Source organism: Poecilia latipinna, unplaced genomic scaffold, assembly GCF_001443285.1.
Source record: "Poecilia latipinna isolate Pla-1442-1.1 unplaced genomic scaffold, P_latipinna-1.0 Scaffold668, whole genome shotgun sequence".
Lineage (NCBI taxonomy): Eukaryota > Metazoa > Chordata > Actinopteri > Cyprinodontiformes > Poeciliidae > Poecilia > Poecilia latipinna.
The window spans coordinates 249,802-273,916 of NW_015113284.1; the positions used below are offsets into that span (position 1 = coordinate 249,802).

A 24,115-nucleotide genomic window follows, 5' to 3' on the forward strand; every position below is an offset into this window, starting at 1 on the left:
CAGTTTTGGTTTCTGAGATATTAAAAATGATTTTTTAGGTCATCTAGAGTTCACCATCCCCCCATATCGCTCCAAAACAAACCAAAGTGGGCTAGTTCGTTAGTGCTCCGTTTGTGCAGGTTTGTGCCGTTAAAATTTTCGTTTGTGCAGTTTTGGTTTCTGAGATATTAAAAATGATTTTTTAGGTCATCTAGAGTTCACCATCCCCCCATATCGCTCCAAAACAAACCAAAGTGGGCTAGTTCGTTAGTGCTCCGTTTGTGCAGGTTTGTGCCGTTGAAATTTTGCTCAAGCAACTAGCAAATTGGCTGTGGATTTTTTTTTTTCTTCTATTTTTTGAACCGCTATAGGCTAATGTATATTTTTTACACGTTTGCTGCATAATCAGCAGACAGTACGTCAACAATGTGAATATAATTGTTCAGACCACCTCCGAAATCAAAGCACAGTTGAACGGGTTATACACATTACGTTAGGGTCAGGGCTGCATGTCCTTTATTAGCAGGATTCAATTATTGTGGAGAGAACGCTACGTTCGTGAGAAAACATTGCTATCTTGAAACATTGAAATGAGACACATTTTTTCTTGTTCTAAGTCTTTATTGAAGTTCAAAACAAAAGGTACACATTGTACAACAGCTGAAAATCTGAAGAATTAAAAGAAGTAGCCCACTTTGGTTTGGAACATGATGGGGTGACGGTGACGTCATGGGCCAAAATTATAACTTTTAATATCTCAAAGACGAAAGCTGCACAAACGAAAATTTCAACGGCACAAACCTGCACAAACGGAGCACTAACACAGCTGATTCAGCTGGATAAGGCACAAACTACAGTCAGAAAAACGTTTTGAAAAATTCCATGGTGATCTATACGTACCATGTTATGTTACCCTTTTTGTTCCTACACCACATCCACCAACGCCCACCTGGTGTATGTCTACATTAGCACAAACTCATCTGATTAGATTTATCACCTACAAAAGTCCAATTCCAAAATATTAACAGGAATTTTTTTCATTTTATTTTTTAGTTCTGGATGTCATTTCTGGAAATTTGTTACAATTTAAGATTAAATTTAAGCTGTGTGTTAGTTATTTTATTTTTAAACCATCTTAACTTTAAAATGATGAAGAATAAGAATGCTTTTTAACAACTGTCTATTTTTGTGTACATTTTTTGCTTTAAACTTTCCTTGTAGCTTTTTTGCTAGCTTTATTAATGACCCCTTTTTATTGTCCCAAATAGAAACCAATGGCTGTGTGATATTTTAGAGAAATTAGCTGAGAGTGTGACTCTTTTTTGTGTAAAGGCACTATTTTCCCTACCCCCAAAAAAGTATCTAGAGTGGTTGCAAAAGTATTCAGAACTTCAGAACATTTTATTTTCTCAGCCAAAGTCTGCAATGTTTGTCACTGGGATTTTATAAGACAGACAAAGACAAAAAAAGTGGTATAGTTAACTAAAACAGTCCATTTGTTTTCAGATGAAGCTTGAAAAGTGTGGCAGACATTTGTATTCAGCCCCTTTTATTTTGCTTCTCCTGAGTTAAATCCAACACCACCTTCAGACGTTACCTAATTAATAAAACAAGTCCACCAAACTGTAAATTCCTACATTCTGTGAAGGCCACATATGTTTAATGAACAGAAATGGACACACCAGACACAAAATTCAGAAAGAGGGAAAGTTGTTGTTGCAGTTTGCCAAAAGCCATGCCAACAGTGAGATCAGAAAGGAACTTTTCAACCAATATGCTAAATGATGTGTTGTGGAAGATGGCAGGATGAATGTGTTGGGATGCTTTTCATTCAGCTAGGATAGAAAATATGCTCAGAGTCAATGGATGGAACTAAATATAGAGGCGAGCCTGGAGAAGACTTGAGATCAAGGCAGAGGTTTCCTCACTCAGCGGAGCAACGACCCCAAACTTCCAGCCACCACTACAATGGACTGGGTTTGATCAAAGCAAATTCATGTGTTAGAATGGCTGGGTAAAAGTCCAGACATGGATCCCGCTCAATGATGTCTTTTCACAGAGCCTCTCCAGCGAGGCTCACTGAAAACATGAGTTATTTTGAAAAGAAGAATGGAAGAAGAAAAAAAAGATCAGTCTCCAGCTATGAGAAGCTGGTAGAAACATATTCCCTTTGCTGTAATATCAGCAAAGAATAGTTGATTCAGTATAGCTTAATACAAATGCAAACCACACCTTTCAGGTTTTATTTGTAAAAAGAAACTCCATTTTAAAATGAGACACCACTTTATGTTGGTGCATCTATATCCTTTTAAAAAGATACACTGAGGTTTGTGGCTGTGACTAAAAAGGAAAAAAAACAACTTAACATTCAAGAAATATTAACACTTTTGCAAGCAATCCAAGTCCTAAATGTAATTTTATGTATTAAAGTTTGAAAACTTTAATAGTAGATTCCACTATCACAGGGGTGCCCAAAGTCGGTCCTCGAGGGCCGGCGTCCTGCACGTTTTAGTTCTCTCCCTGCTGATAGTAACAACCTTTTCAGCATGTCAGTGTTCCTCTTAGGTCTTCTAACAAGCCATCATTTGATCCAGGTGCGTTAAACCAGGGAGAGACCTAAAACATGCAGGATGCCGGCCGTCGAGGACCGACTTTGGGCACCCCTGCACTATCATCTTGTTGTTTTTTTTTTCTGCCAGCAGTTGATATTTATTTACCAACGTAACATTATCTTCAGCCGAGTCTTGGACCGTGCAGATGTCGCCAGAAGATAGTGCCAAATGTAAGAAATGAATTTAACATGGCGGCGTCCTTATTCTGTCCTCTGACTGCATTTTATTATTTTATTTCCCCCCCCCCTCAATATGTGCTTGAGGAAATGTGCTTGGTAATAAATGGATTGAGTCAACACTAATGCATACCTCTGACAACTTCCTTATAGAGACCTTGGCCATTTGTCTTGTGTGATAATATGATCAGAAATTGGATCAAATGTACTTTAAGACAAGGTAAGCAGGAGGACAAGACTCATTCCTCAACATCGCATTAAGAGCTTTCTAAAATGTTTTTACTGAAATAAAGTATTCAAGTCAGACTTTCCTTGTTTCCATTCCTTGAATGCAGGGGACAAGAACATTTATCACACTAGAACCAATCAGTTTTGTTCCATTTTATTTTTTATTTTTTAACCATAATCGTATGTGCAGACAGGACCAGATTTACCTCTGGGCGGCAGCCAGTTTTACAATGGACACACTAAAGTTTAAACAGATGCAAACTGCAACTGAAATTTAGGTATAGATCAACTTTAACGTTTCCCACTTGTCGACGTAAAAAATGTTTTCCTAAGCAACTTTTCAATTGCTCTCTTATAAAAAAAAAATTCATTCTATTTTTTTTTTGGTCATAAAACCAGCTTGCTTTCTATAAATGCCTTCATCAACACAAAAAATGACTTAAAATATTATATTTTTACTCTTTATGTATGTAGTGGTGCAGCAATCACAAACATCAGACATGCTTTGTGGCCAGTGTTAGGTTAGATATTGGACTACTGAAGCATTGTTTCAAGATGTTTAATATTGGTTATCTACACATAAACCCAACAGCATGTAACATACAGGGAACTTCAGGGTTCGCCCCCATGCCTCATCAATGCTTAAAAAACCAACAACAAAGACATGGAGTGAAAATTGGATAAAACAGGAAAGGTCACGCCACCAGTTTGGCAGAATTTCCGATTTTTAAAACACAAATTTGAACAATATTTATCGATGCTGACTGATATGCAACACTTATATCGTATATGCCTATTAATGCATATTAATTGATTCAACTGTTAAAGTAGACAGATATAAATGTTTTTAGAGGTGGTGTCAAATATCCATGAATTTCCTGTATTTGTGAGTGGGTGTGGTCACATGGTGAGCTTTGTTTAGCTGTGTGTGCCATTATTATTAGATGGTCTTTAATAATAAAGAAAATCATGCTTCTGAATATTTATAGCATTAAAGAAGAACCATATTATATGGCAGCAACTCATGGGCATAATGTATCAATATGAAAATTTAGTAAATGCACTAGAAATCCTTGAAAGACCTTGAGAAATCTTGAAATTTGTGTAGCGATGCAGCTATGTCATTGTGCAGTTTAACTTATCGTTCTGGGTAAAATTGTTGAATATCCTTTTAATAGGGATGATTTATGAGACACCATATATTGTAGCTAAAAATAAAAGGAAGGACCAAAAAGGCTCCAGATGATCACTCAGTATAACACAAAGACAGGAGCTGGGTCTGAACTTGTAGGCGCTGCCAAAAACGGAGCAAAACCAACAATCCGCCCAAGGAAAATTCCTGTTTTCCATGTGACCTTTTAATTAGTGTCCACACCTGAGGGAGAAAGAAGGCAACATACTAAGGCTTAATTGAGACAAAGCAGCCTGCTCCTTAGTACACTGCACTTTGACACAATGGAATGATGTTGCTTTTCTCTGAGACTTTGATAGACGCCGCTTCTCAAACTATTAACTACAGCATACTGATTTTATCCACAGCCCCAAAAAGTAGGCCCACAACAACCCCGAACACACCAACGTACCAGCGCAATTTTAACAATTGTTCTAAGCTGTTCCACCCAGTCCGTCACAATTTCGTGAAGCTGGAGGAACCATTATCCTCGTCTAACCTCCTTGCTTCCCTCTTCCTCTTTTTATTTATTTAGTTTTTTCCTCCTGCACACTTTCCGGAAAACACATCCTCCTCCCCATTCCCTTTCGACTTGCGTCCACAAACTGTTCAGCTCTTTCTCTCCCTTGGAACAAGTCTAAAAAAAAAAAAGGTTAGCATCTGAACCACAGAGTACAAGCATGCATAGTAAAAAAAAAAACAAAAAAACACTGCTTTATCTGTAACTAGCCTTCTGAAGGTGTGTTAGGTGATAAAAATCAATGAGCACAAAGAGCGCAATTTTTGGAGTGTTTACCTCAGCAGAGGTCTAACCTAAAGCCCTCATTACAGTGTGTGCTGAGAGCAGGGTTCGCAGAAGGAGGCAGAGCTAATCCAGTAGGTTTTGCAGGCATGATGGGCTTGTCAATATACCGGGCCTGCATCCTAAAGAAGCAAGATCTCCACGGCAAAGCCAGGTAAAAAGGGGCTCAGGGGAACCATTTGCATCTTGCGCTTTTTTTTTTTTTCTTCTTTAGTCTCTCTACCTGCTTTCAAGGTTAGACGCTACAACAGTCTTAGCTGGTTCTTTCCATCTCCCTCCGCCCTTCTTTGGTGACTTAAAAGTGCTCCATTATATCATATGTAGGAACGTGATATTATCAACATGGCATCGCCTTTTTTATTTTCAAAGCGGCGATTGGTCACGACTACGGCCGAGTAAGATTCAATAAGAAATCAGCTCTTTGGAAAAAAAAAAAAACGATAATCAGGCATTTTACTTCAACTCCTCAGGCAATACTTTATCAGTGCTGGGAATAATTGAGCCACTGATTCATTCCAGGGATGGAAATAGGAGAAAAAAAAAAAGAGAAGCAGCAGAAGCAACCACAGAGCTGAGCTCAAGGCAGCAACACAGGTGTGGGGGAGATGGCACAGAGTTTTGTATTCAGGAAAGAATAGATAATGCTCGAGGTTCCTCATCCTTGTTGTCTTCCTAAGCAAAGAGAGCTCTGCTGGAGGCATGTCACCCAGTTTAATTTAGGAATTTAATTTCCACACACAAAAGAGGTCTGACAAGGAAGAACAAATTGACAGACACGGAGGGCGGGTACTTCATTTCCTCCAAATGGCTTTTAATGAGAATAAACCCTTTGGTCAAGGTATGTCGGGTTGAAGGGCACTCTCTTCTTGTGTGGTTAAGCTCTCAGCCTTTCCCAGTGAGTAACAGTCACCCCGCTGAGCTGCTCGGTGTGTTTGAGAGGCCCACCCTCTACCCCCTGCCGTAATCTAAAATAAATAGATTCTGTCGAAGAGAACAGGCTGGACTGTCCTCAGTGGAGATCACTGGGCTGTGGTCAACTGGGCAGTAAAAACCCGCAATACCGGTGGTATAATAGTTTAGTGGAAAATGATCCATCAGAAGGCAGCCTGGGGACTCTTTGTAATTTCTGATCGTAGGAATTTATTTGGAGGAACGAAAAGAACCAAGGTCATCTGCCAAGTTTGTTATTGAGGCTCATCAAATCAGATCCGCTGGTGGATTAAAATGTGGTGGGATTTTTTTTCGGTACGACACGTAACGTCGACATTGTAGTAAAGGGAGATTCCGAACCTGAGCGGTTATGTGAAGTTTTAAGATTTTGGTAGAGACTCCCATTACCCTAAACAAATATTGAAACAGTACTGCTGTAAAAACCAAATGTTTAAAGTTGGCTGTGCAAAGAAATGTTTAACTCTTTGCTTAAACTCAACTCTTCTTCTCCTGTCATTCCTGCTGTTAGAATTTTCTGCACAGTGCCCTTTTGATGCAATTGAATCAAATCACAAACTTATTACTAGCATAGAGCCTGAATGGTGGATACTTATGCAGTAAGTTGATATTTTTTGTGATATTCATATTGCGTAAAGTGATACTTTAAAAACAATTTTGAGTTATATTATGCAGCTGATTTGTTAAAAAACAACCTGCAGTGGTGATGTGTTCATTGTGTAACATTATGTTACACAATCAAAAATAATCATGTAATGCTAAGAGCTTTTTCTTTGGGGCCTTTATCTGTTGCCTAGATAGCTATGGTTTGTGATGGGATTGTAGTATTTGTGTTTTTAATCTAAACAAGCAGTGGTAAAAGAGAGTGTTATGTATTTTCCAGTATAGTGCCATTTTATACCAAAATCCAAACTATATCACCCTATATATATATCAAAAACAACTTAAAATAATTTTGACTTTGCATCATAATCGTACCTAATACCTTGAATTTGGCCTGTGTTTCTTTAAGAATATTCTAGTCTTTCACAGTAGCAAAGAGTCCTTTCCTTTCTTTAGCACTTTATCACGACAATGCCTCTCCATGCCTTCCATTGATGCTGTTTACAGCTGTTCTTAGGAGCTTTGTAGTTTGTACGATGAGCTCAGCAGATAAACAGTTCCACCAGGTTTTTGCTAATTGCTGCTGCCGCTAGTTTGGCGGAGCAGTGAGGGGAATCCATAGAGGGCAGGGTGTTCTGTAGGACGAGAGCTCGGCTGGGTGACAAGCCTCTAGCCGGATCGTTGAGTAAATAGGCAGTGCATCGTATGAGGAGATGTTAAGACACGTCTACACGGTTGTCACGGGAGATCCAAGGATTTCTCAAACATGCCTGGATGAGGCACAGCAACACTCCATGTATGTGTTTGATGAGGGAATGACATTATAATATGGCATAAAGCTCAAAAGAGTTGATTTTGCATGATTCCCCCCTACTTTAAAAATCTAACAGAAGCTTTAAAACTCATTAAATAACACACATTTATCAAAAAACATTGCAAACCCTTCTAGCCAGATGGTGATGCTATATTATTTTGGGTATGGTCTGACTATAATAATCCAGTCTCATCCGCATGCCCTTAAATTTTCCAGAGTGTCATCCCTGAAAAAACAATCTAAAGCAACCAAATGGACTCGGCTGGCGTCTCGCTGGAATCCTTTATGGTTGTTCCTTCGTCAGTGAAAGAGCAGTTTGTAGCCACACTTGTGGTTTAATATTAAACTGCATCTACTAAGCAGTTTTCTTCTCACTGGCCTGCTCAGCAGCAGCATCGGCAGGGAAAACAGAGCGAGGAGAGATTACGGCCCTTGATTTTGATTTCAGTCTCCCATCGGCTCCCTCTGAGTTTGGAACGGATTCAGTTCGGTTTTACTAGTAAGGGACCCCTCCCAAATGTGGACATCTGTTTATTATTATTATTATTATTATTATTATTATTATTACTGGTTTTAGACCTTATTAGGAGTTGCCAGCGGTTGCTGATTTCTATCTCCGTGTTCACACAATGGTTTAACAGCTGAATAATTTGGATGTCAGAGGTCACCACATTTCTCATATGGCAGTTTTAATTGGACACGCTCCATTTTTAGTAGAAACACTTCGTTTTGACAGACAGTGTAGCGAAATTGTTTAAAGGGGGAAAAAAAAGGGTGGAATTCATCTCTTGTTTCTGCAACGGAAGAAAACATTGTGTTCGTGTTTCCTTTGCACAGTTTTTAAACTCAAAACTACTTGGTGGTTGATTCTTGTTTTACTCTTGTTGCTTTTAGTGCTTCCTTCTTGGAAGAAGAAGAAAAAAAGGGCTGACATTTGAAGTGCGCAGATTTTACCTGACAGTCGTCTCTTGCTGTCGGCTATATCCTCCCTCTCAGAGCTTTAGTAGGCCAGCCTCCTGCATTACATACGCATATGCACACAAATACCAAAAGGCTAATCATAATTGCTCTTTGTCGAGCTTTTATTCATCCTTCCCTCTTGGAGTTTTAATTCTACGAATCCTGATTGCCTTCCTGTGTTCATTTGTCTTGGGGATGAGCGCCAACATGAAGGATCTGCAGCTCATGCTATCATTCTGCATAATAACTACATCCGCATAATAACACTCTATCATTCCTGTTTGGTTCCATATAGACATGTGTAGCTTCCTCCCACCCTGTTTTTTTACTCCCCTTTTAGCCTACGTCATTACTGCTTTTATGTTGTCTCAATCTTTTAGCGCTTCATTAATCTGTTTAATTTACCATGCTGAATGTCTGTAGTTAACACCATGGGTTAACTCCGACATCTGTGTCTCCACAGTTACCCTTTTGTGCTGAAATTCTGTCTCTGCAGGGGGTTTTTTCTTTTACATGGCTACTTTGCAGTTTGTTTGATATTTCCTTCCAATTTTTTTTTCTTCCCCCTCACACTTCTCTAATGCCCAAGGTTGACATGATAACTCAATGAATTATTTCCTCTCCGGATGCCATTCATGCCAGCGCATTATTACAAATGGTGTAGTTTATCAGTGTATTACCTTCCTGTGTCCTTCCTTTAGGTCCATCTCATTTTACCTGTCATGAGGACTGTAATGGGATTCAAAAGGAAGACAGGCTTCAATTGACAGTAATGGGCTCTTGAAGGGAGGAAACTAGCCGTGCGCTGTAACATTTTTCTTTCACATGTAAAGGAGTGTTGTTGTTTGATGCCATCCAGCAAGGTACAAAACAGTGATAAGCTTGATGTCTCCTTTGGGTTTTATCCACAGTCGATGCTTTTTAGGCATGCACTGTGTTCTGGGTTTGAGGGCGGGGGGGGGGGTAAACATCTCATTTACAAAATGATAAAAAAAAAAAAGTTTTAAAATCAGAGGAGTATGGCTCCAGTTACATTTTTTCTGGATGCTCTGCATCTACATATTGTGTCAGATTCCAGTCCCAATAAGACCAAATGCTCTTACTGCACCAACAGGTGGACAATGACAATTACATCAACATTTGAAAAATAGATCCTGAGCAAGCTTAAAGCAGCTGTAGGCTGGAGATTCTTACAAAGACAAGTGTTGCTGGTGTTTTAGTTTCACTCAGTTTACCAGGGGTGGAGCAATATGCCCCCATTTTGAAACGAATTTACACAATTGCACGTTCAGGAAATGAGACAAGAGCCAATGTGCAACTTCTGAAAAGAATCTTAAAGAATCTGTCCAGTCCAGACCCATTCGAAATGGTAAAATATCTCTGATGTTTAGCAGCATTATGAGTTATTCTGCAGACAGATGTGTTCGCATATTGCTCTCTACAGAGTACCCAAAATGCTCCGATATAGGGCAGGGTCGATGTCTGTGTACCAGGGTCCAGATCTCCTATAATGTCTTATTAAGCACAAGAACTACAAAACTTCAGGGTTTCATATTTCAAAATAAAAGCTTCAAAGATTGATGCTGGGTGTCAAACTTAAGGCCCTCACCTTCACATTTGAAGTTTACAGGGATAGCTTGAGTTTACTTTGTCAGACCAATGAACATAATGACAGCAATTCAACTAAAAATATAATCAGGAAAGACATTTCTTTTTAGACACCTGCTTTTTGCTCTTTCCTTTAATTTCCCCACTTAAATTCAGGGTTTAAGAAAAGCAGCTTCACTATATGTGGTTTCTGCCAGTGGGGATGTGTAAAATGGGTCTCTCTATCATTGGAGAAATAATATGTACTGGTTGTCCAGTTGTCATACGTACACTCAGATGAGGGTGTTTAAAAAAAATAACTTTGGAAGGGATTTTAGAGGATCTGTTACCAAAAGCTGCAATTTGCAGCTTTTAAGTCTTGGTTTTTACCTCAACCCTAACCAAGTGTGAAAAAAATTAAAATAAATTAATAAAACAAAAAATTGTGTTGCTTTCGATTATCCTAAATTAAATTTTTTAATACATAGATGATATGCATAAAAAAAACCCCCTGCTAATTCAAATAAATAAATTTACAAATAAATAAAGTTGGGTTTAAATGTCAGCATCAGAGGCTGGGAATGGGGAAAAACAACTGCATGTTTTGTAGAGTTTATTTAAAAAAAAAAAAAGGAAATGGTCCTAGGACTGCATTTTTATTTGCTTCCAAATAAAAATAAAAACAAAAATAAAAACATTGTGTTCCCTTGTCAAGGTCCATCAAACTGCTCAGTATTTTCAGCATCGCTGTTAAAATGCTTTGCTGAAGAAAAGTATCAGCTCTAAATGCCTCACATGAACATCACAGCCCACTGCCTTCCATTTACATACTGTGACGGTGATTAAAGTTAAACAGTAAGTTCACCACAGGGTTCGCTCAGACCTCACCGGGTGTTGTCATAGAGACTCAAGCTCCCCGTTAAAAATGATGATGCTTGTTTTTGTAAAGAATTTAAGGTGTGAGTTGAGAACATGCTCCAGGGAAGAGGGGTGCTATGCAATGAGGATGATGAAGGCTGGCAGACAAGAAAGTAAGACCCCTAAGTAGTGACCTCTTTTTGAAACTTAGTAGCTTTCATGCAGAGCTGAGACAGCAAAAAAAATAAAAAATAAAAAAAAAATAGTTTGACCTCACTTCAGCTTCCTGTTTTTACTCGTGGGGATTTTTGTTCTAGATAAAAATAATAATTTAGGCTCATGTATTTGGTAGTCAAGAAAATATGACATAACTTAGCACTATTTATCCTATCAAAGTTAAACAGTAATTCTTGCTTCTTACCAGAATATTTTCACAGTACTGAATGTTTGACTTATGCTATTATTATTATTGTTAATTTACTATTATTAATACTTTTAAAAAAATATATTATAAATCAGTTTACATCCACCTCAAATTCACATAAATTATTTAATTTGCCTTGCAAAATTAATATATATCCTGAACTTTTTAAAATTTTATTTTTAAGCTAAAACCATAAGTTTTTATTTATATGGCTTGGTTTTCCAGTGATTGAAGAACATGCACACACATACAAAAATAAAAACACAATGTACATGTACATGTTTTTAGCCTCTTTGCTGTGGTATTTCTCAGCAAAATCTGCTGTGATTATTTGCCTTCAGGCATAACCTGAGAAGTTAATACAACAAACCTCTATGTGTAATCGTATCTCATCTGGATCCAGTCTTACTCTGAAGGTCTAAAAAGACTAGAAGAAACTATTGGTGAAACAAACAGTATCATGTGGCCCATCATGGATGACAGGATCAAGGATAAAGTTGTGGAGAGGTTAAAAGCTGGGCCAAGTTTTAAAACATTTCCCCACGCTGTGGACATGAATAGGAAACAGAAGCAACTACGGAGGAGCTAGCAAGAAAACTCTGTTGACAGGACAGCTATTTGTTGTGAACACCCCACTGCAATTTTGGTCTGTGAAGAAGACTGCCAAGCAGAAAACCAGTGCTGCAGGAAAGCCATAAAAAGCCACATGTCCAGTTTCGTAAAACCTATGCAGACAGACAAGACCCAGACACACCACTGCCACACAGTGCAACATGATGGTGGCAGCATCATAATTTTCTTAAGCAAAAAAAGGGCAAGTTGATCATAGTTGATGGTAAAATGCATGGGCAATCCTGGAGGAAAACCCAGTGAGTGTGAAGGACTCAGGACAGAGACTTGCATAACAACAAAACAAGACACTTTCTGGCTAGTCTGGCTGATGGGCTTTGATCCAAAGAGAAATGCAGCTTTCAGCCTGTAGCTATGCAAAACTGTTAGTGACACGTCACATCTAGGCATGCGGGACTGACTTTGCATTCAGATTTTGAATTCAATAAAATTCCATATTGATTCACTACTGTCTGTGTATCACATGAAATCTAGATAAACACATTAAAATCTGTGATTGTAATATGAAATAACAGCTTAAAGGGTGTGAATACTTTCTCCAAAACACACATTTCCTGACGGTGTTATTTCCAGTGACTTAAAACCTGACAAAGACACATCTTTAACAGCTGATGAGTAGGATCCATGTTGACCAGAAAGGTAATACTTTATTAAGACTCTTTAATCCACTCGACTTTTAAAAGGATAGACTAAAGAGAAACTTCAATCTGCTTTATCCCTTTGAGGAAATAAATGAGACCAGAACATTGAATGAAGCCAGATTGTGTTGCAGTGTCACAATTAAAAAAAAAAAAAAAAAAAAGTGTAATTTTTCATTGAAAAACTTTTTTTTTTTTTTTAGATAAATTTTTTGGCACAAAAGCCATGTGCATCTATAAACGTTGCAGTGTGAAGCAATTTAGTGACACCTTTGATGGCTTCTGCACAGCTTGTGCTTTGGAGTGTTTGCTTTAACTCCTTGGAGCACCCTAGAGTCCCCAAGGACCTTGTGGGTGATAATCAGACATTACTGCTCCCTCGCTAAGTTATCTCTTTCACATGGTGGTTCATCATTTATTTATGTGACAGTTGTTATCTGTTATTGCCTTCCTTTCATGTGGCCAAGAATGAGATGTTTTATGGAACAGTAAGCGACCGGCATATCTGGCGGCGCAACACTGATCCCGTTTCTTCGTCTTCCTTTTGAAACCGGTGGCAGTCTCCTAGGTCAGTTAATTGCATGATATTGATATGGGTATTATGGCTGCCGCTGTAGCTAAAATGATTTTGTCGCCATTTCAATATGTGGGATTGTGCTCTTCCTATAAAAAAATGACATTTGAGCCACTTTGTGCAGCCCTCTCTAATGGGGTCTGGAATAAGAATGGTGATATGCGTTGGTGCTGGCAGAGGCACAGGCTGTGTTTTTGTTTATAAATAGCTCCAGCCAGCATTATTCCACTTGCAGTTGTCCCATAATCATCAATCACTCCCGCACGTGGGCCGGCTTCTCTTGCTCGCCAGAGAGAAGGTACACACTGCGAGCGGTGCCCTTGCACCTCCCGACTGCTCAAGCAGAGCGCGGTGAGTGGGACAGAGCTGGGAGTCGGGGGAGAAAGAAGGCGTGGGGAGGGCTGGTTCTCATGTAGTGATGGAGTGAGTTATGACAGCTTTCAGACCCCCTGCGTCCTTTCCTTCAGGTCATTACGTGCTCCAACATCCTCCATTTGACTTCAACACATTTCCACACACACACAACATGCGCACCAACAGAATTTCCTCCTCTGTTTATGCCTGATTAGAAGGCAGATGGGAGGCTAATCGTGTGATGTGCAGGGAGGACGTGGGTTAGGTGTAACTGTTTGCTCGGGCTTCATATGTCTTTGTCTTTCTATCTGCCTCCATCTCTTTCTGGGGAAGAAGGGCTCACTGCTTTGAGGACCCTTCAGGGGGGAGATTCTGATGAGATTTTGTACTCCCCCATCGATGGACAGACTCTATCAGTGCTTTGACATACGTCCTCGGTGCAACTGCAGTAGTTGTACATGTAAGATTCCCATAAAAGCATGTCTTTGATCATCTTTTCCCAGACATTTTGCTGGTGAACACATCACACATGCGTTCTCTTTCCATCTTCACAAAGACTTTGCAATAATTAACCCTAACCCCTAACCCATTTGTTGTTTATTCCCTTCTATTGCCTTACCCTGAACCCTAGAATTAGGGTTATGCCTAAACCTAATCCTAACCTACACACCACATATACATCCTGCTTTTCCAGCTTTACTAGGACTTTGCAATAACTTCAATTCACTGTTAGTCACTTCTATAGCCTTACCATTAACCTAAGCATAACCTTCATCAGAACATAGCTACCCCTAACCCATACACTCAGTCCACACCTTAGATTTAAGCCAAACCCCTAACCCATAAACAGCAGTTCCTCTTTTGGGACCTAGGCTTTGGGCACCAAAAGGAGCAGTGGGTCTTGACAATATTGTACTTCTTGGAAAAATGGGTTGTACAAGGTGAGAAATGCTAAATCACACACATAAACAAGCACACACGCCAGCGTTACCATGGCAAAAATACAGTAAGGATCCAGATGATCCTTAACAAAATGGTTATATAACTATTGCGGTGCCAAGTCCTGTAGCTTCTCTAAGCCTGCGTCTTTATTCCTTTTCAGCCTTGGCTTTATTGCTTTCCAGCTGCACCTTTGTACAAGACGCCACTGAACACACGAGACGTTTGTAAGTAGCAGATAAGCAACTGTTTGCTGACTGTGAAAGCATGTCAGCTTTGTGGTAAACCAAAAAAAAAAAAAAAAGTGAGATCTCATCCCTTTTCACATCCTAATCAAAATCTCTACGCTGCAAGGGAATTTTATACCTAATTAGACCCAGCCCACCTAGAACCGACATATATATATACATTTTTTTCCCCTGTCTACTGCCGGTGTCTTTTCTTTCCCCGCTCCCCTCTAAATCCCTTCCAAAACGCTTTGACACTTGTAAGCTGATTTTGTCGAGCCTCACCTCCCGGAGTTCCTTGGCCACATCCTTGAGCTCCTTGAGAATGCCTTCCAGCTGGTCGATCACCATCTTCATGTGGCTGCGGATGCGTTCTCTCGGGCTGGGGGTCTCAGAGGTGTCCCGGGCCGGAGCTCTGCTGAGGGACATCCTTTACAAAGCAACGTGGGGCCAGTGGCCAACAGGCTGAGGGCGTGGGGGAGCCGAGTCGGGGTCCATGTCTTTGGCTACGAGGAGCCTCAGTGCTACTGATCCGAACAGGGGCCCCGGCCACGCAGGGAGACCTCAACATCTTAAAAGCACCTGGGCAGCCGAAACGCCTTGCCTCGCCTGCACACTTGGCACAGGGTCACGCTCTGAAATCCATGCCTTCTGGCAGACACTTCCCCAGATGAAGAGAAAGTCAGCATGGGAAAAGTTGAAAGGAGTAAATCCATTGAAAAAGGAGAGAGAGGGGGAAAAAACACATGGGCTGAGGCTGGTGTGGAACTCTTACATAACCACGTTGAGCCAACTCATCTCATGTGTCAAGTGTGTATATTTGAAATTGTTCCCAGGGAGGTGCTATTTTTGAAAACACCCGTCTACAAGGGGAGACGACTTTTCCTTTCCTGCACAATCCCGTTCACCTGGTGACATCACCGCAGACCAACATAGAAAAGTAAAAGCAGCGGAGAGGTTCACGTCAATCCTTTTCAACGGTAAGTTTTTACACGGTAGCCTCGATAGAAAAAAATAGAAAATCCCAGCAGTGGCTCAGTTTTCACAATGATCTTTTTTTTCTATTCTCCCAGCTAGCCAGAGGGGACAAGATTTGGCTTCTAAATATAGTCCCCCAGTGAGGGCTGCTGTCTATAAAGAGATAAACAATGGATTCTATTTGGAAAAAGGGGAATATTCCTCTTGCCCCCAGGAAAAAAATAAATACGATTCTCCTTAGAAATCAAAATGAACTTTGTCTTGCATCCATTATCTTCACAGATGGTGGTCTAACCTTTTATCTTTTTTGTCCATGTAAGATCTGAGGTGAAGGACTGTGGGGTTTTTTCCAAGCAGCATCCAATCTCTCTAGCTCCCCTTCCTAAATGCGGAGCTCATTCCAGGTGATGTGGGATCAGAATGAATTGATTTCTAAGCCGGCAGAACGTGACTTGTGATGACAATTTGTGGAGGGATTACAAACGATCATGGTCCCAGTGAGACATATGAACGGGGGGGCCGGAAAGCAAATGAGTACCATCCCCTGGAATCCGGGTGGCACATCGTCTTATGCAACATCACTCTCCAACTCCTCTTCCAAAACACTGACCCACGGCGGTCCACAGGGGTGTGCCCAAAAACCAAGGGAGCAGAAAGAGAGAGAGAGAAAAAAAAGGATTCTCTTGTCTCCTTCAGTTGTTGCTAAGGGAACCCAGTCTGCCTGCTTGTGCTGTGATTGGATAATTATTTTACTTCTTATCCATGTAGTTAGTTTTCTCCACGGAGTCTCTTCAGAGGGGAAGGGATCTCAGTGCCATCCGGCAGCACAGGATAAATCCCATGAAAGCTTCCCGACGGCGCCCCAGTGAACAAACGGGGGGGAGAGACTCTCGCCAAATGCAGGGTGCTGCCACGGCCATGGGGTGCGCTGGCCACCTGCACATGGCACCTGGACGGACGAACAGACAGAGAGGAAATCCGTCACTCACTCTGACACGTCTCACCTGCCTCCCCTCATGTCCCAATGGCACGAAAAACGGTGAGAGACCTGAGGACGGACACAGCGGCGGGAAGGATGCCTTGCAGCTTTCAAAAATACATCTCTTGCATCACCTCCACACACACACACACACACACACACAGGACACACACCTACTCACCTTCCCTGTACATCACTATGCTGTTGCTATGCCTAGAGCCCACTGTCCAGGCACAGCACGGTTACTTAAACTGCGCACAAAGCAGCCGGTTCTTCTGAGGTCCTTCTGTCGCACACAGTCACACTTCTCACCGTCTTGCTGTTCTCTCTTCCTCTCACTGTCTCTCACACAAAACCCACACATTCTCTCTGGTACTCTCTCACACACACTCTCACTCCCTTGCTCTCTCTCTCTCACACACACACAAGCAGAGTTCCTACCCCCCCCCCTTCCTCCCACTACTTACTGTCTTGACAGAGAGAGAAGCTTCTATCAGCAGGGTTATTTCACTCTGAGGTTGTGGCTCATCAGAGGAGGAGTACAAGTGGAGGATGGAGCTGTGGAGGAGGAGGAAGAAGAGGAGGAGGAGGTGGAGGCAGGGGGCATGAGATGGGAACGATGAATGGCCCTGATAGCACTCTGGAAAAAAGGAGAGAGAGAGAGAGAGAGAGGAGGCAAAAGATGACTAAGAGCCGGGGAGGCGAGGAGAACTCCTACTTCGGATTGTGATGCGGCCGCTGCCGTCACTCAGACAGTCGCGCTGCCGTAAAAGCGCTGCCACCCGTCATCCCAGTCAGCGTTCACCCGCATCTGGAGGCTGCACGTTGAGGGGGGGGAAAAAAAAGCAGCGTGTTATTCTTGTGACATCCTCTCCCTCTCAGTGTTTTTGGCCTGTTACTGTGTGTCTGTCTCTCTTCTTCTCTCTCTCCCTCTCTCTCTCCAGCTCCCTCCGTCTCTGTCACTCTTTCTCCTTCCCTGTCTCTCTTGCCCCTGCACCCTCACTGTGTCCTCGCTGACTGCCGGATGAAGAGGAGCTGATGCCAGAGTTTATCGTGGAGCTCAGGCTCCTGCCAGCACCACTCGGCTCCTCGGCTCAGCTCTGTGGAGGAGGGGCTTGCTGCTTTAAAGGCGCAGCGTATCATCCAGCGCCTCCTCTTGCCTCCTCTCCTCTCCGCCACTGTCGACACTTCCTCGCTTCCAGCTTTTGACACTGTTGTGTTGAGGGTGTTATCTCTCTTAAATCAACTTGAAGTCTTCCTCCGCTGCCTGCCAAGCAGCCCCCAGGGACCGAATGTCCAAAGAACCCTGGATGTTACATCATTAATAAACAAAGCAGGTTGGTGTTTGATGACCTCATCTAACTGACAGAAGTAGGTAGGGAGGGAGGAGCGGCATGATTTTTTCTCTCCCTTACCTTCTTCAGTAGGTCCTTAGTCAACAACAACAAAAATACAATCTTGTGCGAGTTCAAAACCAAATTCAAGATTGGGAAGTTTTCACTTTCAAGAGGATGCTGGAACCATAAACAGCCAGAGGGCCTCATACATTCCTGCAACTTTGCAGGAATGTATGAGGAGAGATGCGAATCAGACGTAGGGTCTTTCATGCGGTTCTGTTTGTTCTGGCATTCTCTGGTGGTTTCTGCCATTGGGATCAGAGGCATTACGCTGACGCTGTAAGGCTAATTGGAGGAATACTCTGTGCTAGAGAATAAACTCTTTTGCATCTTTTCTTTGATCAATAAATGATCAAGTTTTACTTTAAAAAAAAAAAAACAGTTCGCATTTTGCATAATTCTTTCATAAGTGTGTCACAACGCAGTGTCATCTTAGGGCTTCATCAAAGTTTTAGCGTCATGTTTTAAAGTGCATTATGGCTCTCGGTGGAGTTGGGGAAACGTATCGCCGTTCGCATTTATACATGGTCCGCGCTTCATTTGCACAAGATGCTTCTCACAATCCACTCGTGTCAAGAGACATTTGTCCTTCTGCATGTTTTCTTCGACAGTTCTTTTTCGCATTCCCACTCCCTTCATGCATGGGAAGCTCAAAATGCCAAACGTTGCAACATGTAGAGAAGCGGTGCCAAACTCCAGTCCTCGTAAACCGGCGTCCCGCACTTTTTAGATGTGTCCCTTGTCCTACACGCCTGAATGAAATGGCTAAACTGCCTCAGTAGCGTACAGTCGAGCTCTGCAGAGCCCGACTAATGAGCCGATTGAATAAATGAAACTTCTACAGGTTGCAGGACCCCGGTCCTGGAGGACTGGAGTTTGACACCACTGATGTAGAGGTTTGTTTGTGACACAAACTTTTAGTTGTGTCACAAAGACATTTAACCTATTATTGCAACTTCAATGTATTTTATTTGATGTAACATGAACAAATCTGAGGAACAATCTGTCTAAAGAAAGTAGATCAATTTTAACTCTTAAGATAATATATATATATATATATATATATATATATATATATATATATATATATATATATATATATATATAATATTAAGGTATAACATAGTATGTGGATGCTGTGAAGTGTATCTTTCAAAGGATAATATGTCGGTTTTTTCCTTGTTAATATATAAACATTGTTTTGTGTTTAAAGATGTATCTTTATGGTTTATGGTTGATTAATGTTTGCTTATGGTATAGTACATTTTTCCCCTCCAACTTCTCGTTTCAAAGTCAAAATTTAGTTTACATCAGCATGTGACATGTTCATTTTAAACCATAAATGAATGAAATAAGCAAACGCGCAAGTAAATAAATAAACAAAAATAAACCTGCTCAAAGCAATCCTCAGTTTAAAAGTGGAACAGAAATATACATAGTTGTCAAAATGTTTCTGAATAACTGAATAAAATCAAAAGTCACCAATTGCAAGATACCTGACGAGTTAAGGAAAACTACAAGTTTTTAATTTAATCGCAGTTTACATCAAGTCCATAAAAGGTAAAAACAACAGCAGACAGATCAGAGACCAAGTTAGGGAGAAGTTTAAAGCAGGGATGGATTAGAAAACACTTTACCAAGCTTTGAACTTCTCACCAAACTGTGTTCAATTCATCATCCAAAAACAGAAAGAGTATGAATCGGCAAACGTATTACATGGCCTGTCCAAGTTGCTAATGTGTGCATGGAAAATATTAATTGTAATTCTTGATGGAGCTGGTGATCAACATCTTGGTTGGGAAAGTAAGTTGACAGGACAGCCTTTGGGTTGTTCTCTCCATAAACCTGGTCTTTGTTGAAAAGCGACACCAACAAAGCGATTATTTGAAACGAATGATGAGCGTTCCTGCTAACATGGGCCACAAGCCACGTAGGGAGCTCAGGGACTGGTCAGTTAAACGTTTCGTATCACATGCAACGCACTTCATGTGGAGAACAATGGACATTGCAAATTACCCAGTACACACCGTCAACACAGTTAAACATGGAGCTGACTGCATCATGCTGTGAAGATAGCTTACCTAAGCAGGGAAAAGGAAACTGGTCACAGTTATGGGAGAATGGATGGATCTAAGTACAGAGCCTAAATAAAGACAGAAATTTAAATCATATATTGGAGGACAAAGAGTACAATAGAACATAAGCCAAAAAATTTAGACGTTGGAAATACAAATCCCCTTGGGGGTTTGCAGCGAGAGCTGGCGTTACAAAGTATTAATTCTTTGGAGCTGAAAACAAATGCAATTTTTACACTTCAGATGTTTATTTGTTTAGCAATTTTGAACCTTTTTTTTATTGCAATAGATTTTATTGGTCGTCACATAAAACACAATGAAATTTGTTTTTTTATAACATGATAAAGTTCAAAATGTATGGATACTTTTGGAAGGCTCTGTGTGTATTGAATCCTCTAAATGTATGGGTGGCTGGCCTTTCTGTGAAAAGTCTGCACTGCTGGTCACCATTAGCTGCAGGGCAGTGATGCCTTTATGGCATAGGAGTGGGAATATTTCCTTCTTGTAAAATACATGTTTCAATGCTTAGGTCATCATGACTTGTGAGATTTACTAGAAATCTCTAGTGACTCAAGCAAAATATTGGTTCCACTTAATATTTCTGCCAGGGATTTATTGTGCCATGTTTATAGAGACACTTTATAGAGTGTATATTTTTTTCCCTTCTCCTTTTTTTTCTAGCTGGGCACAGTCTGATGCATAAACATGGTGATAAACATGCAGGTACAGGCCCACAAACACATAAAGATAAAAGTGGATATTCTTATCCTGACTGGTAATTTGATGTTACAAGAATAAAGCCCCAGGTAAATTTGTATTTCTGTACATTTTCCCCTAGTTGATGCAGCAAATATATTTTTTTCCCCTTCCCATAGCATCTTGTGGAAGTGTACATACATCTTCAATAGTTCCACAATTTATCAGGTTAAACCTTCAAACTATTTTGTATTATATTTCATATAAAGTTCATATAAAGTATTTTATTGGGATTCTATATAAGGGACCAAGAGAAAGTAATGTAAAATGTAAAGTGGAAAATAAATTTTGTTGCTTAGGATGTTTGTTTGTTTTTTCCTGGCAGGTGAACCTTCACCCCAGGCTGATAATGTTCCCTCATTTAGATCAGAGGTCAGCAACCTTTACAACCCCGAGGGTCAATTTCTTGCCTTTGATCCAAACAAAATTTACTTAGAGCCACAAAAGTTACATGAAACAAATAAGCTTTGTTAAGCCAAAGATGTATATATTATGTATTATTTTTAAATGAGAGAAATTCCATTTTATTTTTGTTTTTAAGTTTTAAATGAAAGAAAACCACCTAACTTTTACACAAAAGGAATGAACACGTTTTCAATGTATTGTTAAATTTTAATAGAAGATTATGTCAAAAAAAAACCTCGCACACTTTGCAACCAAAAAAACCAAAAGTAACTTAAAGAATATATATTTCTGACACTATTATTGTCATTCTTTGTGGAAATGCTTTGCGTATATTGCATAAAAACTGCATTTTTCCTTTTATATTTACATTTTGAAACACTAATCTTTGACCAAAGTTATTAAGAGACACAGTGGACGGGCTGGAGAGCCACATGTTGCAAACCCCAGATTTAAGATAAGATAAGATAATTATTATTAATTATCTTATTATCCCCATTGCGGGATTATTACTAATCCCGCAATGGGGAAATTTACATTGTTACAGCAGTATAAAAAGCAAAACCAATATGAAAAACTATTGCTTTCATCAACTCCAACGTGTGTGTGAGTTTTCTTCAGCAGCATTTTGTTCAGAAAGTTTTATTTTGGTCTAATCGGACCAGAGCAGATGAGACAGAGATGAGATTTTTGGAAACTTGAAACTTTAAAAAAAATAAAAATAAATTCAGCAATCGCTGAGGAAACACGGTCAGATTTGTGTCTGTTTTGTTGACACATCTCTCACTTCTCCTCCAGTATTACCAGAGCTAACATCTCACCTTGCCTTAAACTCTCTTATTGCTATCCTACATGCGGAGGTGGAACTCTGTGTCTGAGTATATTTGCAGGTGTGCGTTGCTTCCTCTGTATTCCAGGTAGAGGTTGGCGAAATGCTCAAATCATGAGGTTTCGTTTCATACGCTAACTCCACAACTTTATCCACGGTCCATCTGATGTATTCCTTGGTCTTCATGATTCCAGCGGTTCATTCTTTAAAGAACAACTCTATTTGTGTTGACATTTACACCAAAAGTAAATAACTTTGTACTTGTAATAGGTGAATTTTATTTTGTTTTGGTGCACCAGCGTTCAGGAAACTGAACACAAATGTATTCTGCACTTTTCAAAGTTTTATTCTTCCACCAACCCTCTGAGGCCTTCACAGAAAATTAGTTTTAAATTGCACATAGTTGAGCGATGTGTACTAATCATGTAATCTAATTTTACATAGGGGAATCGAGGAAAAAGGCAATAAAAACCATCGCCATACTTTTTTAGAATTTGATTTTAAAAATATCAAAAACCATTTATTATTGTATTATCCCCTCTGCAGTTACGTGGCACTTCGTATTTATCTGTTACATAAAATCCCCTGGGAGTAAAGAGGTGGATTTTACAGACAAAAACTAAAAATGTATATAAAAAAAAAATTTAACAGCTTCTAGAGGAACAATAATAAACAGCAGCTGAAATGATATTGCTACCTATAACATTCTCTTATTGATATTTTGATTGTGATAGGCAGGCTTAAGAAAAACAATCAAAAACAACACCTAGTCTACTAAGTAAAACTTTTTACAAGCAGTTTTCAAATTTTGACAGATTAAAACAAATTGCTATTGTCTGGATAGTTACCAGACATGTTTTCCTTCACTTTCCACCTGAAGTTTTAAAAGAATCCTGTCAATAATCTGTAACTATTTATTTGCATCTTTGTGAAGAAAGTTGACGTCTCTTTAATTATTATTTTTTTTTGGGGGGGTGGGGGGAGGTTAGAAAAGTCGATTTCAAAAGGCTGCTTTGATTTTCAAGCTTATCTACCTAAACGGTGTCTCTTCCTTACAGATCATCTCCCCTGAAGCAAAACTTTACTCTAATTGAGTAAAGACCCTGAACTTTCCTTTAGCACTCACAATATGAGAATGACACACAAACTTCAATTATCATAAAAAAAGTCCAAATATAGCCTATGGATAAAAAACAAATATCTAGATAGACCCTGTTGTCCAATTAACTAGAGTCCTGAAACTTTCATACACTGGACAATGCAACAAAACATTGGATCACTTAGAAATTCCACAATCCGGAAAGAAAAAAAAGAAGAAAAAATGGATGTAAGTCTTGTGATTTTCATTTTTATATACACCAAAATGTTTTTTAAGTGAGAAGAAAAACAGTTTTTTCCTTTTGTTTCATGTCTCCAAATGTGCTTTTCCCTCCCTGGCCATCATGTGGCACTGTTGTGTAGTTGTGGCTTGCAGCATTTTCTCTTCACAAATTTCAGTGTGAAATGGAGGATAAAGCAGAGAAAAGTTAAATGCTATTGGTGTAACCTCCATGCCCCATGGAAGTAGGCTGTTGTATATGTTGCACGGCACAAATATAGTGTGAAAGAAAACCTGTGTCAACACAAAACAGGATCAACGGGAGTTCAGATAGCTGGACTTTCCAAGTTTACATCCGGTACACAACGTTGGAGCAAAAAAAAAAAAAAATTGCAGTCTTGTTCTCCTCCCACATAATTTATTTAAAATCATGTATTTTAACAATTTGGAGTAATAAAAAGCGCTCTCGCTAAGAGGCTTAAGGATTTTCCTGTTTAATCTCTGCGAATCATAATTTTTGCGGGGCGAAACGGAATTGCGAGAGACGCATCTGGCGAATAAAATATGCATGATCAAACGTAAACACTGACACTTGTTTACGGTTTTGCCGTGCCGTCCTTAATTTCACACAGACAAACAGTGTGGGACAGAGAGCTGAGCCCCGGCCTGTTTTACAGTGACACCAGCCTGCATGCTGACCTTTTGATATTTCCCTCCTCGCCCCTGTGCGACTTGTGTTTGTCTCTGACTGCGTGTGTGTTCTTCTTAAAAGACTCGTGCGGCGGAGTCGAGCCTGTATCCGACTATAACACTTTGTGATGGATCAGTGCTCTTGCACAGTAAAAAGAAGCTTAAGT

The 24,115-nt window shown here is 40.0% G+C and overlaps 1 protein-coding gene and 1 long non-coding RNA gene across 2 annotated transcripts in view; one reads left to right on the forward strand and one right to left on the reverse strand.

Moving 5' to 3' along the window:
* The window catches only part of insyn1 (inhibitory synaptic factor 1), a 65,670-nt gene extending 50,701 nt beyond the window's left edge, over window positions 1–14,969 (reverse strand). Inside the window, exon 1 of the mRNA XM_015044324.1 lies at window positions 14,810–14,969. Coding sequence (XP_014899810.1) covers window positions 14,810–14,953 — 144 coding nt within the window. The 5' untranslated portion in view covers window positions 14,954–14,969. The remainder of the gene's footprint in view (window positions 1–14,809) is intronic.
* Window positions 14,970–15,410: 441 nt separating this feature from the next.
* LOC106954647 (uncharacterized) lies at window positions 15,411–16,168 on the forward strand. The gene is made up of 2 exons (XR_001426395.1): window positions 15,411–15,504; window positions 15,598–16,168. It is a non-coding gene; the product is annotated as an uncharacterized LOC106954647 (long non-coding RNA).
* The last annotated feature ends 7,947 nt before the right edge of the window (window positions 16,169–24,115 follow it).